Raw genomic sequence first — 18,519 nt, 5'->3', positions numbered from 1 at the left:
CTGTTGTTGTTTTTTTTAGTTGCGCTCAGATAACACTGCTCAGGCGCTGCCAGTCCCCAGTGCTTCACTCCTGCCTACGGTGTGCAGTGTGCTAACTGGAAACCGATCTGCTTCTTGGTTTTCTTTCGCACTACTGTTACGTTCAGTGTCTCCTGCCTCTGAGTGAGTTCTGGCTGTGACTTCTCCACTCCACGGTTCTCCAAGTGTCTTGGCTCCTGAAGTGCTCCACTTTCTCCAGAATGGATTTGCACAGGAGCGCATGGTGGACGCTAGTCTCACTGACTCTGACACTCTGTGCAGCAGGTAAGCAAACCCACTGGGCTTCTAATATGATTACAAAGCTGTTCTAAATGTTCTTGTCTATTAACTGTATTTACTAGCCCAAGTAATACAGTGCTACTTTGTAAATCATGGTGTGCCAAGGGAGAGGTGATCCAGCAGGTGGACAGGGAGGGAAAAGCTCCTGGAATATAAAGACACAACAGCATGTAAAAGCATGTAAAGCTCTTCATGTAATACAATAATGTTGAATGCTGTCATATAGACCTAAGGCTAATTGCACAGGTATTATGAGGGATCTCAACCATAACATTTTAGTGACGCTGTGTGAGAGCTGGAGGAGTCAGCTGCATGTTTTAATATATGTGTTAATATGACATCAGAACAAACATTTGGGTCTTACAACGTAACAAGAACATAACAACACTTTATTTCTGTAGCTTTTGCGCCCTTCTTTTCAGAAATGACAACATGATATAGTATGATTACTAGTCACCAATTGGTCATTACTGAAATGTATTAACTATAAGCGAGTTTGCACATAAAGAAGGATCATGATATACACTCTATGGCCAATTGTTTTTGGACACCTGATCATTACACCCATATGTGAACATCCCATTCCATATTTAGTCCCCCTTTGCTAGTATAATAACCTCCAGTTATATGGGAAAGCTTTGGAATGTGGCTGTGGGGATTTTCCCCTTCAGGCACAAGAGCATTAATGTAGTCAGACACTAACTTTGGGAAAGAAGGCCTGGGGCACAGTGGGCGTTCCAGGTCATCCCTGAGGTCAGGGCTCTGTGCAGTCCACTCCAGTTTTTCCACTCCAAATTTGGCAAACCATGTCTTCATGGAGCTCACTTTGTGCACAGGGGCATTGTCATGCTGGAATATGTTGGTGCTTTCAACTTTGTGTCAACAGTTTGGGGAAGGAACACATATGGGTGTGATGGCCATGTGTCCACAAACATTTGGACACATGGTATTTAGGCCTGTATAAGTTGGTACCTATAATAGGCCAATGTAAAAAAAAAAATTGCTTTCTACTTACAGTGTTTTTAATTTTTACCTCCAAATCAGAGGACAATTGGGACCAGCAATGGCACCATGTGTTTCTGATACTGTATGTAGGGTCATTGCTTAATTAGGGAGGTCCACACACTATGTTATTCACACCACAATTGTAGTTGTCTTTTTTGTCACTCAGAATCCGGCATCACTTGGGAAGTTCAGAGATATGATGGCTGGTATAATAACTTGGCCTATCATCGTCGGGGGACAGCAGGTAACAGCCTGATATATACCTATCAGTAGTGTAAACTATGCTGCAATATTAGATACATAGGTTTCTTATTGGTCCTTGGATAGTTAGGTTCAAGCTTGGTAAAAGGGCTCTACTTGGAATCTATTCTGAAATGGAAACCTTCGTTGTAGCAACAAACCAAAGATCCTTTAGGGTGCTAGATGCAATCATTTTTACAAAGAGTGTGTAGATCCCAGACGATAGGCTCCAGGTTCCCCGTGACCCTGAAAAGGATAAGCGGTATAGAAGATGGATGGATGGATGTACATCCCAGACAAAACTGTACCATACAGGCGTATGAATTAAATTACCTTCTTTACAGCATTGAGAACTGTCTCTGATGGATGATTCTTTATGGGGTTTTTTGTTGGCTTCACAGTGATCCAAACAATCATTTTATATATTAAATATTTGTATCTTTATGGTTTTTTATGGAGGGAATTGTTTTTCAGTGTATTGTGGCACCAACAAAAATGTTAAAGACCCAATTTTTGCAGTACAAATATGTGAAAGGTACTGGTGCCTGGCAACAAATTATATTCATGTAATATTTAGTATTATAAATATTACCAAGGAAGTTGTAAAAAAAAAAAAAAAAAAAAAGTTGTAAAACAAAATGGGATGTGGCCATAGTCTGCATCTAAGGAACCTGATCCCAGCACTGTGAATGTTTGTTGAACAGGTGCACCTCTCATGCGCCTCCTGTCCGCTCACTACTCAGACGGAGTTTTTCAAATCAAAGGACTGCATCTGCCCAACTCACGGCGCATCAGTAACACAGTGTCACGTGGCCCCTCTGGCCAACTGTCAGTCCAGAACCGAACGGTTCTTTCATTGTTTTTTGGTGAGTGACACCTTCAATAAATAAATAAATAAATAAATAAGTGTGTGTGTGTGTGTGTGTGTGTGTGTGTGTGTGTGTGTGTGTGTGTGTGTGTAAATTTACCATAGCAGAAAGTCTGTCAGACTGTTTATGCTAACATTCCTCCTTGATTTTTTGACTGAACCATTATACACTGTTTCATTCTGACAAGACAACTATAAATTTACTGGTGGCCAATAGGTTTTCATGTAGTGTATGAGATTGTGGAATCCCGAAGACCTGGTTGCCCTTCTGAGTTCATGAACGTCCCAGTCCCAAAGGATGACCCTGTCTTTGGGCGTAACTCCAAAGAAGAAGTCCTGCTCCAATTCCAACGTGTACAATGGGACCATAGTAGTGGACAGAGTCCAAACAACCCGAGAAAACAGGTAACACTTCCTGTAGAGATGAGTGTAGTGAATTTAGATTAAAGACAAGAACTACACCCATAAAGACTGGGCAGAACCGATATAAGAAATGTACTCTATGAGTACCAACATTTAAAGCCAATAAATGAAGTAACATAACAAAATATATTTTTATGACTGATATTCATAGAAACTTTTCTGGTGTAGAAATTAAATGAGCAGTTTAATGAGCAAATTAAATATGCTTTAAGTGAATAACTGAATAAAAGCTGATGGTTCATTTCCTAACAGGTGAACCATGTGACAGCTTGGATTGATGGCAGCTCAATCTATGGTTCCTCCAGCTCTTGGTGTGATGCCCTGAGGAGTTTCCATGGAGGGCTCCTGTCCTCAGGCTCTTCTTCTGACATGCCAAAGCAGACTGCCAGTAACAATTTCATGTGGAGTGCTCCAAACCCTTGCAACGGACAGACCGGCCCAGAGGGGCTCTATGGTAAAATCATTAGAGATTTTATGTTCTTCAAAAAGAATCAGTTGAAAAAAAGTGCTGTTGCATATACTGAAATTAAGGATTTAATTTAACAATATTTGTGGGTAGTTTCACTCAGCTGTATTTAGGATGGTGGAGCTTTAACATGTGATGTGACGCCTGTACTGAGGTGTATGTTTTCTATGCTTCTTCAGACTACTAAACAGTGTAATGTTTTCTGAAAAGTTTAGAATGACCTCATTCATTCCACAAAACAAACTCAATCTTCATTGTTGTCTTTTTTATGTTGTCCACCTGGTCCTACATTCTTGCTAAACCTCATTAAATCCTATGGTGACTGTATTGTTGTTGTTTGTGTTGTTGCCTTTTTATGGTGCTGTTCTTTATTTCTGCCACATAATCTGTTGTAATGCATGTCTCAATGAATGTAAGTCTTTGAGCAATGTCTAGATAGAAAAATGCTATCCATGGGAGCTTGTCTGCTTTAAGAAACGCATTTAGCCTATTGTCAGATGTGCTATTGTTGGGATTTCTTTCAGCTGCCAGAGCTCACTATGCAGGTTACGTAAATAGAAGACATCTTTGATGTCAAAAACAGACACAAACACAAAATAAACAGTACAGGTTTGAGGTTTCTTAATCTTTCGTTGCGTTTACTGATTATTATGTCTCCACAGAATTTGGGAATGCCTGGGCCAATGAGAATATCTTCATGGTAGCTGAGGCGATTATTTGGTTCCGTTACCATAATTATCTTGCTACTCAACTACACAAGGAACACCCATCATGGTCAGATGAGGAGCTTTTTCAAAGTGCCAGGAAGATGGTTATTGCCACATTTCAGGTAAAGAGAAAAGTCATCTATTATTTAGAAACCACAAGGTGTAGATGGAAGTGCTAATTTGGTAGTCTGTCCGCTTGTATGGTTGCCTCACGCACTTTCTGCAACAGGGCTTAAGACACTTTTGTTTGAACTACAGGCTACTCCATGTGCAAAATAAATAGTTGCCCAAGTCATGAGTCAGTACATGGTACAGAAAGGTGAAGAAAACTATTAAGCAAGACTCATACCTGATACTGATTATTATTTGATATGCTTGTATGGTTTATCTCTCCATAAGAAGTGTTATAATCTTTTATTCTTTCACCAGAACATTGCATTCTATGAATGGTTGCCTAAATATCTAGGAGTCTCAGTGCCTTCATACCCAGGTGAGAGGTCACAGGGAAGGTGTGGGTGTGTGTGTGTGTGTGTGTGTGTGTGTGTGTGCGTGTGTGTGTGTGTGTGTGTGTGTGTGTGTGTGTGTGTGTGTGTGTGTGTGTGTATGTTAGTTGTGGTGAGCTGACATGCTCTACTTACCTGTGGTTTAGTGAGTTACCACTTGAGGATCTGTTTAATGGGCACAGTGGGCGCTAGCTACGTCAGTGAAGCCAGGGTTATCATTTCTACTGAGGAAGCTATTTTTGTTGGATTATCCTTCCTGTAGAAACAGAACATGAATAGTCTTAAAGGTTGTATCAAACATTTCAACTGAGTTTTAGTTAGAATTCAGATGTGTTTCATGGAACTGCTTTTTTCCCCCTGTCCAAAATCAGACGTTGTGCTTGACATAACAGTCCATAAAATATAGGCTAGTGTATGCGGTGACAATTTTATTCTGAAAATCATTTAACACTGGATACAATATTTCTTGAATGCTTTGATGAGTATTTTTTTCTAAAACACTTCCAGGCTATCAGAAATCTGTTGATCCAGGAATTTCTCCCGAGTTTCAGATTGTAACAACATGCTTTGATTTAACTCTGGTTCCCTCTGGTGTCTATATGAGGTAAATACATGCAAATACACATCAAACGAGACTTATTTATTACTAAATAAACTTCTCTTCGATAATGTGTATTCTTTGAATTATATTGGTAGTGTAATTGTTTAAAAATGAACAGTGTTCACCATTTTTTCTTTTTGTTTGTTTGTTTGATTGTTTTAATAGAAACAGGACTTGTCACTACAGAACAGTTGTGAACCTGGATGGAAGTACTTCTCCAGCACTCCGCTTATGCAACAGTTTTTGGAACAGACATGTGAGTCAAGAATTTTAAAAAATGTGTTCAAAATTCAAATCATTCTAGATAAAGTTTAAAACTTTTTCAAATTTAATGATGAAGCAGCTATTTAAAATGTGGTTCTTTGCTGCAGAACCCAAATTTAAACTCTGGTCAAGATGTGGACGATCTGATAATGGGTATGGCTTCGCAGCCAGCTGAGAGAGAGGACAACATAATTGTTGAGGATTTGCAAGGTTACTCTTTATTTTTGTTGCTTTCTTCTCCTATAGCTCTTCTTTTTGAAATGCTGAGCAAGTGATGAACTCATATCCTCTCTTTTACTTTTCCTGTACAGACTACATGTATGGATCCTTGCAGCTCTCACGTACTGATGCCTTGGCCATAGCCATTGAGAGAGGCAGAGACTTTGGGCTGGCCAGCTATAACCAAGTCAGAGAGGCCCTCAACCTTCCACCTGTCAAGACCTGGGAAGAGATTAATCCCAATCTAAACAAGACTAATCCAGAGGTATATACAGTAGACTATGTAGGAATATCGGCTGTAATACATTAATTCATGAAATGTAATATTTAGTAACGACATCTGTATTGCTTTCCCCTAATGGTCGATTTTCAATATCTGGTTTTGTTTTAGTTATTTTTGGAGCTGTCCAAGCTATATGAAAACGATATCAACAGGTTGGAGCTGTCTGTGGGAGTTCTGCTTGAGATAAACAATGGACCAGGTCCGGTAGTTTCCTCCATTGTCCTGGACCAGTTTGAACGCATCAGAAATGCAGACCGATTCTGGTTTGAAAACCAACAAAATGGGTAGGATATTAATTACATGAAAAACATGTCATATTTCCTCACTGTTTTCTGTTAAGTATTTCAGAACTTTAAAGCTGTTGGATGTAAGATTTGGAAATTCGTCTCCTCTGGTAGAAAAATGTTATTGCAAGCCACTCGCAGAAGAATGTTTGGTAAAAAGGATCATGACATATTGTTCTACATGGCACTGATTGACCTCGTGGCTGTGTGTGCAAAGTAATACACATTCAGAGAGAATTCAAGCCTGTGTCCCTAAAAACTAGTAATGACACCAATGGTGTACTGACCAGTGTGTAGTTTGGTACTGGGACTGCAAGGTTGGTACTGGGACCTAAACATGTGGACCCAAGTGAAAGAGCAAATACTGTTTTCACTATACTGTAAGCTAAATAGTGTAAACATGCTAGCTAAAACTCAGAGTAATAAATGCACACAACAAGGTGAGTAAACACCTCGACTGACTCACTCTAGCCTGATACAACCGAGTTTGAAATACAGTTGCAGTCAAAATTGCAAATAAGGTTCATTGTCAAAATGTACAGACTTTCAGCTGTCTGCAGTGAACAAATCAAACAAAAGCAATTGAAATAGTTCACCACAAGGAATGCTTCAAGTGGTTTCCCCAAATTCAACTGAAAGTACAACTTTTAATGTTGACTTCTCCAGTTTCAAGATGCATAGCTTCTGGCAGCGTTCCTGAGGAATCTTAGCCTATTCCTCAAGAGCAATGGCCTCCAGTTCAGTAATATTCTTGGATTTGCGTGCTGAAATCGCCTTCTTCAAATCCTGCCAGTGATTTTCTATGGGGGTCAAGTCAGGTGTCAGTGATGGCCCTGTAGAATCTTCCAGGACTTCTTCTGCAACCAAGCCTTGGTGAAATCTGAGGTATGCTTGGGATCATTGTCCTGTTGGAAGATCCAATGACGCCCAAGCTTCAGCTTCCTCACAGATGGCATGACGTTTTCTCCTAGGATTTCCTGATACTTCAATGAATCCATCTTGCCTCCCACACGCTGCAGGTTTCCAGTGCCAGGGGATGCAAAGCAGCCCCAGAGCATCATCGAGCCACCACCATGCTTGACTATGGACAGAGTGTTCTTTCTTCATTCTTCTTCCTACAGATATACTGCTTATCCATCGTGCCAAAAAGTTCCACAGAACAGAATTCCAAAACTTCCAAGGCTTATTTATATGATTTTGAGCGACTTTTCTTGTGCTTTTGGGTCAGTAGTGGTGTATGTCTTGGAGTTCTGGCATGGAAACCTTCATTTAGTACACACCTTACTGTGCTCACTGAAACCTCAGTGCCTGTTGCCACCAAGTCTTGCTGCAGGTATTTTGCAAGCCACTTGAGGGTTTTTCACAACGTGCCTTTTCAGAAAGGCTGCCTTCTCTTGCAGCCGTTGATCGCTTCCTTTTTCTGCCCTTTCCAGGTATTTCATAAATTTTCTGCCCCTAGGCAGTCCAGGTATTTCATACACTTTCTACCCCTAGCCAGTTCAGGTATTTCATATGTTTTCTACCCCTAGCTAGTTAAGGTATTTCATGTGTACCAGCTCAAACACACTTGGTTGCAACTAATGAAGCCCTTGATTAGTTGCATAAGGTGTGCTTGAGGCAACACCTGTTTTGCATTTACATTTGCATTTGTGCTGTTGTGAAGGATTCTATTCAGGGGGTTGAAAAATTTTGTAACTGGAGAAATCATTATAAGTTGCATTTTCAGTTGAATTTGGGGAAACTACTTGAAGCATTCATTGTGCTCAACTATTTCAATTGCTTTTGTTTGATTTGTTCATTGCAGACAGCTGAAAGTCTGTAAATTTTGACAAAAAATCTGATTTGCAATGGGGGTTGAATCATTTTGATTTCAACTGTACATACAAACAACCACTGTTAATCCATTGCTGACTAAATGAGCTTAACAACCTCTCGACTGTCTAACAGTACAAATTCCACACCTAGAATAAATCAGCTAAATATCATTCATCAGCTTTCCACCAAATTTGAGAATAAATACATTCCTTTTTCAGCAAGAGAAACAGATTTCTGTCACGTCTAAATTTGGCGTGTGATAACATTTGACGTATTTTAGCTGATGCTTGATGCATGTGTACAAATTCCAACCCAAGACCCCTAACACAATACTGACTTTAAAAAAAAATCCTATGATCTGTAGCTTTGATATAGAATTGTTTTTTATTGATTGATTGTTGGTTTGTATGATCATTTCCTCTTTTATTGGCTAAAATTTGACTTTTTGTCCTCTCTTCATAGCTTGTTTACAGAGGAGGAGATCCAAGCTATACGAAGCACCACATATCATGATGTACTTCTCAGGACCACTTGTGCAGAGAGTGGAGACATACAAGAGAATGTGTTTTTCTGGCTAAATGGTACAATTCATTCAAAACTTACACATCACCTATTATTACTTTTGCCATATGTTCTCAGATATTTCAACCAATGATTCTCTGTCACTTACAGGTGATCCCTGCCCTCAGCCTCAGACAATCACAGCCTCCATGCTTTACCCTTGCACTAATGCTACTTCTATGAGTTACTTCGACAGTGGCAGCAAAGCAGGCTTTGGCATTTTTGTCATTGCCCTTTTCTTCTTCCCTGTAGGTCAGTAGGACTACAGATGTGTGTATTAATTTAGATACAAGACTGAGATCTTTAACTTTTATCAGAGGTTCCAAAATTAGACTTATTTCTTCTTTCTCTTTCAAACTTAAACAGTGAGTTTCCTCGTGGCTTACGTAGTGGCCTACATCCGGGCAACCAAGTACAAAAGGTTTCTGAAAAGGACCCAAGGCCCCACTAAAGACAAAACCACCCCTCATGGAATCAGAGGTAGTTTGTGCAGTCGATATTGTTACTGGATGATCCTGTGTTATCAGAGAAGTGTTACATCCTGTGCTTCTATTTGTATAGCTTGTGAGTGGCAAGGATATTCAGATTCTCCTCAGTACGTCAGCCTGGAGATTGATGAGAAGAAACGGCTCCAGATTTATGGTGAAAATGGATCCCCTGTGCGCACTCATAACCTTGGTACTCAGGACCTCCTTGAGGTGTTTCTGTCTAATGATCACCAGCACCGTGCCCTACTTTTGAAGATCCCCAAGGAATATGATCTGGTAGGAAATAATTATGTTTAACATTTCCACATATTCAAATCCAATCACAAACTGCATGTAATAAGTTGAAAATCTGATATGTTGAAATGTGTTCGTTGTCGAAATGCAGTACTTAACATCTATTTAAAATGTTTTCAGGTTTTGCTTTTTGAGAACATTGTGCAGAGATCTCAGTTTTTGGATCAGCTTCAGTCTGACCTGAAGGAAATGACTCTTCATCTGATAGTGACCGAGATGAGTGAGAAAGAACTGCTGAAGGAGGCAGTGACCAAAGAGCAGCGAGCTCAGATTGTGGAGACTTTTTTCAGACATGCGTTTGCAAAGGTAGGAACTGGACACCTGAATCAGTAATCATTTGTATGTGCGTGTGTGTGGGTGTGTGAGTGGGTGAGTGGGTGAGTGTGTGTTGAGTGTGCTGCTTCTTGCAATGGAGTTTGTAATTGGGTATGAAGTCTGACATTTTAGCATCTTAAATCTCTTTTCTGGCCTCAGATTCTAGATATTGATAAAAATGATGCTGGAGATTTGAGTGCTGTGTCCTCCAAGAGAACCAAAGAGGCTCTTCAGTGTGAGCTCACAGGAGCTGAGTTTGCCCATGCGCTTGGGCTGAAGCCTGATTCGCCTTTTGTGGAGTCCATGTTTTCTCTGGCAGATAAGGATGGCAATGGATATCTCTCTTTTCAAGAGTTTCTCGATGTTCTGGTCATCTTCATGAAAGGTCAACTTATTCAAAAAAAGAATTCTGACTTAAATAAGGACAATGTAGCCAGAAGATGTTCTTAAATGCAATACTTTTTATTTTTGAAACCCATTTAACCCTCTGTTACCTTATTAATGGTCTCTTCTTCAGGAACCCCAGAGGAGAAGTCCAAGCTCTTGTTCTCCATGCATGACATTAAAGGAGAAGGTTTCCTGTCTAAGGAAGATTTTTGTTCTTTACTAAGGTAAATATTGTAATATTAAGCATTGACTTATTTGGTCAGCTATAACAATCAATGAATTTGTCATAATGTCAATGCATACTTAAATTTTTAAACATTATTTTACACTGCAGTATGCAATTAACTTCCATATTATAGTACGTATAAAATTCTTCTCTGTCTTTTCATATATCTGCTTAGATCTTTTTTGGAGATCTCGAGTAATGTCCTTTCTAAGAACCAGGCAGAGGAAGCTATAGCAGCTATGCTTCATGCTGCAGGCTTTGATAACAAAGATCACATCACCTGGGAAGACTTTCACATCTTACTACAAGACCATGAGAATGTCCTGCAGTTTGCACAACTTAACATCAAAGGTGTTTTCTCACTCTGTACTTTTATTTTACAACAATCACAACAGCATATTGTGCTCAAAGTCTCTTAAATGCAGGTGAAAACATGTCCAGGTGTGTACAAACCACATTTATAAACTAAAGCTCATTTGTTCTATCTGCCTATGCTTTTAAATAATTTCCACGTTGTTTCTAAATGTGGTGGGTCTCTCCCCTTCTCCCGTGCTGAGCTCAATTTATTTTTAGATAGCATCACTTTTGAGCACTCAATGTAATAGCAAGCATTCTACTTTGTCATACAACTATACTACAGAAATAGCCAGATGGCAGCCCATCATTTTTCTGTACAAGCGAGAATGTGGATAATTGTCCAATATTCAGTCTATTCGTGGGTTCTGTTGAGCCAGCGTTTAATTTGCCTTTTCTTGTGTTATCTTTCACATAACTGCAGGAATTGAAATGCATGACATGAACAGACTAAGCCAACATCGGGTGTCCTTTATCATCACAAAGAAACACAGGTAAATATATATATATATATATATATATATATATATATATATATATATATATATATATATATATATATATATATATTTTAATGTCTGTTCAAATTTATCTCAAAGCCTAATTCTGATGGCAAAATGTATTTGTTCACTCTACAAACAAATGTCTTCTTTTTTTTTTCAGCTCCTCTTTTAAAAAAGATGGTGACTTTGTATACAATTGCCCCGTAGATGATGGCCCGGAACTTCGCCAAAGAAAAAAGTGAGGACTTTAGCATCATGTTTGTAATTGTGGTTTTCTAATCTATTGCGTGTCACCCAGGAGTACAAAGATATCAAAAGATGTTAGATGCTGGAAATTGCTGCTTTATTGTTTTACACACGCGCTCTACCATTTGTCATGTTGCATGTCCAGATGTCCACGTATGATTACAGGATGATCCATTAGGCTTTACCTAAGCTACAGTGATCCCTGTTATTTACAGATTACCATCCTAAAACCAGCTGTGTTTGTGGGCTTGGTGTAATGCAGTGACATGATGTCTGCAAAATTTCACTATGAGTTAAATCATCTTTTAAACCAGTCATATATGGTCTGAATACCTCAATGGTGGCATGTGGCATCACTTGAAGTAAGAGATTATGATCACCTAATAGAGTACTCGTTGCACTTTTTTTTTCCAGATCAGGCCTCTACAGCCCTAAGCTGTATGTGAAGCCTCAGAGAGAGCGCTACATTAGGAGTCGCGTCCAACAGAAGATCCAGCAGTTTAAACGCTTTGTGGAAAACTACCGTCGCCATATTGTGTGCATTGGTGTCATCTATGGGATCACTGCTGGGGTTGCTCTGGAGAGATGCTATTGTGAGTCTAGGCTCACCTTTTCATTTCCCTCATTATGTAACCATAATTGTCACATATTTAATGACAAATCATAAAGTACATTATGAGTACATTAAGCGTATTTTAGTTGTTGTTTTTTTTTTGCACTGATTTAAGTTGCTAAATGTAAATGACTTTAATTCAAATTTAAATTTAATTCAAACTAATGTCTCTGTGTGTAGACTACGGTTTTCAGGATCGCAGCTCTGGTGTCACAGAGTCTTCCATGGTTGGCATTATAGTGTCCCGAGGCTCTGCTGCTGGCATCTCTTTCTTGTTCCCGTACATGCTGCTCACAGTGTGTCGCAACCTCATAACCATGTGCAGGGAAACCTTCCTCAACAGTTACATTCCCTTTGACTCTGCTATAGATCTCCATCGCCTCATGGCAATGACGGCTATCATCCTTTCAGGTAAAACTTCTTGGCAAAATTTTGGTGCAGTTTATCGTGATGGTCTCCATTTCAATAGCACATTAGTAATTTGAGATAATTTGGCATATTTTTTGCCTGTTTAGGGGAAATACAAAAGAATTTATTTGTTTAAATTGCAACTGTAACCCGATCTTAGCATCTACACAGCAAGTTTCAGAGTAAAATCTTTTCCATCTGCAGAAGCTGGTGTGTTGAGTTTGCTGTATCATTATGTTTGTATCACTGTGTTGGAGTGTACTTTTTAATTTCTCGCTCTTAAGGTCATGTCGATCTTAGTCTAACCTTTATCCCTTCTCATCTTACAGTTACGCACAGCTTGGGTCATTTAGTCAATCTATACGTCTTCTCTGTCAGTGAGCTCAGCATCCTCGCCTGCATGTTTCCCAAAGTGTTTTCAAATAACGGGTAAATTATCATTATCTTTGTTCCTATTGTCCTTATGTAATATTACCTTAACCTTATACTGCTGGAATGAGCCATGTCTGAGGATACATGTGCAAACTGTTTATAGGTCAGAGCTACCAGCGAAGTGGACCTTCTGGTTCTTTTGTACAGTACCAGGTAGGAATACTGTTTACTGCTTGGGTAAAAAGCAATGATTTCAGGGTGTGTACATATATTTTATGTTTTCTTGTTCTCACTCTCATTCGCCCTCTTACTTTCCTTCTCTTGCAGGCATGACAGGGATCATTCTTCTCTTTGTCTTAGCCTTTATGTATGTCTTTGCCTCGCATTACTTCAGACGTATCAGTTTCAGAGGGTTTTGGATCACTCACTATTTTTATGTGCTTATCTATATACTGGTGAGAATAAAGCTTGAATAATTTGATAAGCCTTCAGTAGGGTGAGTTGCTGTTTGTGGTAGGACTATCAGATAATGTAATACTCCTTCGCCTTTTCTTCCTGGCAGACAGTGATCCATGGCAGCTTTGCCCTCCTCCAGCAGCCACGCTTTTACATCTACCTGATCCCACCTGCCCTCCTCTTCCTCCTGGATAAACTCATCAGCCTCAGCAGGAAGAAGGTGGAGATCCCTGTAGTGAATGCTGAGCTGTTGCCCTCAGGTACCGAATATTATATACATACTTAAGAAGCAGCAGCTTATGGATAAGGATTTATTTTTCCTAGTCTGCTTTAGCTACTTCAGGCTGAACTCTCCATCATGGTGTGAGTCATGCTGTGAAATTTCTCCATGGCAGGAGTGACATATCTGGAATTTAAGCGCCCCCAAGGATTTACCTACCGTTCAGGACAGTGGGTACGTGTAGCCTGTCTGGAGTTGGGCACAGATGAGTACCACCCCTTCACACTGACCTCAGCACCTCATGAGGAGACCCTCAGCCTGCACATCCGTGCTGTGGGACCATGGACCAGCAAGCTGCGAGAGATCTACAACCTAGAGAGACTGAAGGAACTAGGGACTTATCCTAAAGTAAGAGGCAGTTTTTCTGCATTTTTTTTCCTACATTTTTTTCAGCTCTGCATAAAAACAAATATATTATTTTGCTTGATTTTGGATTTAATTACTATAGTTCTGATTTGTGGACGTTTCTGAAACATTTTAATCTCCTCAGCTGTATCTGGATGGACCATTTGGGGAGGGCCACCAGGAGTGGAAAGACTTTGAGGTGTCTGTTCTAGTGGGAGGAGGCATTGGAGTAACTCCATTTGCTTCTATACTGAAGGATATAGTTTTCAAGTCTTCAGCGAAACTCAAAGTTCAGTGCAAAAAGGTAATAAAAGGTCATTCATAGATTTTATCTTTCATCACAACACATATAAAAAATTTACATGACGTTCCAGCACTTGACTTTATGCTTTATGTGGTTTATTATTGGAGAAGTAAAATGTGCCCAATTTCTCTCCAGGTATATTTTATCTGGGTTACGCGGACTCAGCGTCAGTTTGAGTGGGTGTCGGATATCATACGAGAAGTTGAGGAGATGGATGCACAGGAGCTGGTGTCTGTACACATATACATCACTCAGCTGGCAGAAAAGTTTGATCTGAGGACCACCATGCTTGTAGGGAACTTCTTAAATTGATCAGGCATTGAACTAAAGAACTAGCTAATATGTTACCCTTCATCATTTCACACTGCTTAATTTCACACTATATTTACCAACTTTATTCTGCAAAATGGAAAAGTAAATGTTTTAGTTATAGCTTTACAGCTTTTCTGGTTTTTCCTCTTTCCTTAGTATGTATGCGAGCGCCATTTCCAGAAAGTGTCGAACAGGAGTCTGTTTACTGGCCTGCGTTCTGTCACACACTTTGGTCGTCCACCATTTTTGGCTTTCTTCAGCTCCCTACAGGAAGTTCACCCTGAGGTGACTCACATTCTAAGATATACCTCTCCCATAATTATCATTTGGTCACAATTTGCCATCTGTGGGGTGCATGGTTGTCATCTTATTTTATGGCTGGTTGCTATAAATAATCTAGCCCATTAATAATTCAGGAAGGATCAGCTCAATATTAATGAATCACCCCATAATAACTCATATATGCTTTTACAATATATAGACTTATATATAATTTACTTTTATTTCTAATATTCATGCATTTTATTTTAATGTTGACAATAAATAAGGTGATACAATGGTTATATATTGACCATTAATGAATCTGAACCAAGTGATCTTGTTTCCTAATCCCTAACTCCTTTATTTAATTCTTTTCCTAAGGTGGGGAAGATTGGTGTCTTCAGCTGTGGTCCACCTGGTCTGACAAAGAATGTAGAGAAAGCCTGCCAGCAGATAAACAAACGAGATCAAGCACATTTCATTCATCATTTTGAGAACTTCTAACTTGACTATTGCTTCTAAATTTACTGTTGATTAACATGTTAAATTTACTGTTTCTAACAATTAACAATGAAGTGATCTAACTATAAATGTGTTGATATTGTGAGATGCATTGATTTTACTTGATACCATAGTGCAGTACTGTTAGATTTATTTTCAACTAATTAATTTCTTTTTTAAACTACTTTACTTCTCCATCCATCCATGGATGGATGGATACTTTACTTCTTTTTTTCCTTATTAATATATTTTTAAATGTGATTTGTGAAATTAAATGTTCTTTCTGACCTTTACTGTGGTATAAGGGCAATTTGTACTTAATACATGATACTTGAAAGCTAAATAAAAATTTCAACGTCTATATCATATTCTTGTGTAAAGACCTATAAGAACTTGTTTTCTTTGGCGGATAGTGTAATCCCAAATGCAAACAAAACTGGTTCAGAGACTGTTGAACAAAGCTGCAGATATATGGCACACACAGAAGTACTTAAATGCTTAAGGCTCCAGTTACTCCCATCCTGCTCAATTAGCCAAACAAACACATTCATGATAAACAATACATATTAAAATATACTTAATGAAGGTAAATAAAGGTTCTCAAATTACATAATAATAATAATAAGAAGAAGAATACATATACTATAATAACACTAAATATTATTCTAATTATTAATAATATCTTACACTCTTGATATACAAAATATACAATAAACCTTACAATATACTTTACAAACATAATTATTATTATTACTCTTACCAATTATTTGAATTTTATGAAATATTTTCTATTTATTAATCATTAATAATATATTAAGCTCAAACCAATAGTTTTGTGTTGCTGCTGGTATTATCATAAAAATGGAAATATTACTTATGAATTTCAAGAATGAACTGGAACACTTGAAGCACCAAGAAAATGTGCTATAGCACAATGTTAACAAGCATTTTAAGGGTTTGTCCAATTTTTGTTTGATCTACCTATACTTTATTAGAGAAATCACAAATAACACAAATTTTGCGAGCCTGCAGCATACAGGCTCTTTGGTGCATGAATTCTAAAAACATTTATAGGATTTAAAGAAGTTACCAAATCACTAAAAAATGATCAAATCACCACACAACATAAAGCTCAACAAACAAAAAAACATGCTTTTACCATATATCCCTGTTCATCATTTACACTTACTGAAGTAGAAAAAAGTATAATAATCAAATAAAAACATAGTATACTATACATAGTATAGTATTGCCCCCTTTCATTTATAAAAACATATTTTGTATCAAGCTTCTATAAGTTCTATTTTCACCTTTTTACATAAATATAATAGAATTGGTGCCAAACTACAATCAATTATTTGTCTAATATGGTGGATTTAATGCATGCCCTTGATCGTTCTAAATATTGATAGTTTAGTGGTTAATTGACAGAAGTACTTGAATGATATGTGTGTTTAATATGTCGTAAGTATGGAACATTTTACTCAGTCTGTTACGTAACAAGACTATAAACAGAAGCAAGTGCAGATCAAAGTCTTTATTTACATCTAAAGTCAATGTACAAGAAAACGGGAAACAAGGTCTAAACATAAAACTTGTACCGAGGCATGAAAAATGAAACTAGAACCAAGGCATGAAACATGAAACTAGAGCAGGGCAGGGAAACAATACCGCATGGCATCATTACACATATCAACATATAACTAGAACTAAGGCATGAAGCATGAAGCATGAAACCAGAGCAGGGCATGGAAACACTACCACATGGCACCATTACATATTTAACTCATTTAAACCTTTAATACTGCGCAAAGTGCGCAGCAACGCGAGGGGTTTAAATAACTAATGTCATTTACCTTAAATGCTGACAGCTGGTAACAATTGAGACGCGCCCTCACATATCCACCAATAACTTAACAAGGAGGAGACAAAACAGAAACAAACGCACATGTCCATTGTAAAGAAAGTCTCCATGGTTTCTATGTAATTCACAAGCATGTGCTCGCTCTGGTTTGTGCACGCACGTGCCATCCGGCTCTCTGTGCACATCGCCACCTCAGCGCCATCTGCCAGCGAGATCGTTACAGAACCCCCCTCCAAAGGCGCCAAAGAACACTCCCCTCCAATGGAGGTCCTGGTCCCCTGGGTAACCTGTCCTTCGCTGCACCAGGAAACTGAGCGGCCTCCGCTGGGCAGCAGGCAGGCGGACAACCCCCCCCCCCCCCCCCCCCGACCCCCCCAGCGGGACTGGGGCACGGGGAGACGTCCTCCGTGGGGCTGGAGCTCAGGGCAACATCCTCAGCAGGGCTGGAGCTTGGAGAGATGTCCTCTGCGTGGCTGGAGTTCGGAGAGACATTCTCTGCGTGGCTGGGATGTGGAGAGACGTCCTCTGTGGGACAGGACAGCAGGACAGCTTCCTCGGTGGGACAGGACAGCGGTACAGCTTCCTCGGCAGGACAGGACAGCGGGACAGCCTCCTCGGGCTGGGACCCCGAGGTTGCCTTGTTGAGCTCGGGCTGGAGCGCCGAAGCTGCAGATTCTAGCCTGTCCACCCACTCGTAATACAGGTGGAATGGCAGGTCAGCCTGGGGCATCCCATGGACTCGCCACCCCAGTAGATCCAGGCCACGAAGATGCCCTGGCTGGGAGAACTCGAGAAAAAGTTCTGCAAACTGGGTGACATCATGGAGGGCGGAGGACCCAGTACTTACCAGTCGCGCTGCCCAGTCCCGGACTGGGCCGCAAAACTGGGACACTAAGAAACCAAGTCACTGTCTCTTATCAGGCTTGGGATTCTCCAGGCTGCAGAAATACACCGGGTAGCTCCCCAATCCTGATGTCTTCAGCGGGAGTTCGGTGGCGGTCCTCTGAGGGAACTGCACTGACAAGAAACGCGACCAGTAATCCGTGTATTTCTCATGACGCTCTCCTGCTGCTTCCATGGTGAGGGCGCAGTATTCTTTAATGAAACGGACTCTAAACGGACTCGAACAGGAAGCAAGTGCAGATCAATGTCTTTATTTACAACTAAAGTCAAAGTACAAGAAAACGGTAAACAAGGTCTAAACATAAAACTTGAACCGAGGCATGAAACATGAAACTAGAACCAAGGCATGAAACATGAAACTAGAGCAGGACAGGGAAACAATACCGCATGGCACCATTACACATATCAACATATAACTAGAACTAAGGCATGAAGCATGAAGCATGAAACCAGAGCAGAGCAGGGAAACACTACCTCATGGCACCATTACACATATCAACATATAACTAGAACTAAGGCATGAAGCACGA

The 18,519-nt window shown here is 39.6% G+C and overlaps 1 protein-coding gene across 1 annotated transcript; it reads left to right on the top strand.

Moving 5' to 3' along the window:
- The first annotated feature begins 17 nt into the window (after positions 1-17).
- Positions 18-15,588, top strand: duox (dual oxidase). Its single transcript, XM_017485552.3, has 33 exons — positions 18-303; positions 1,490-1,567; positions 2,268-2,429; positions 2,649-2,836; positions 3,107-3,308; positions 3,983-4,149; positions 4,457-4,517; positions 5,038-5,134; positions 5,297-5,387; positions 5,503-5,605; positions 5,707-5,879; positions 6,006-6,181; positions 8,459-8,577; positions 8,669-8,809; positions 8,924-9,037; positions 9,119-9,321; positions 9,460-9,645; positions 9,814-10,039; positions 10,172-10,265; positions 10,443-10,618; positions 11,046-11,115; positions 11,285-11,362; positions 11,785-11,963; positions 12,164-12,394; positions 12,721-12,820; positions 12,927-12,976; positions 13,091-13,218; positions 13,326-13,479; positions 13,615-13,847; positions 13,990-14,148; positions 14,284-14,439; positions 14,617-14,745; positions 15,103-15,588. Exons 1-33 carry the CDS (start codon positions 240-242, stop codon positions 15,223-15,225), a joined length of 4,611 nt encoding a protein of 1,536 aa, XP_017341041.1. The 5' UTR covers positions 18-239; the 3' UTR covers positions 15,226-15,588.
- Positions 15,589-18,519: the final 2,931 nt, after the last annotated feature.

Source organism: Ictalurus punctatus, chromosome 14 (assembly GCF_001660625.3).
Source record: "Ictalurus punctatus breed USDA103 chromosome 14, Coco_2.0, whole genome shotgun sequence".
NCBI classification, from domain to species: domain Eukaryota; kingdom Metazoa; phylum Chordata; class Actinopteri; order Siluriformes; family Ictaluridae; genus Ictalurus; species Ictalurus punctatus.
The sequence above is the reverse complement of the archived record's forward strand: the minus strand, read 5'-3'. Positions and strand labels throughout refer to the sequence as shown.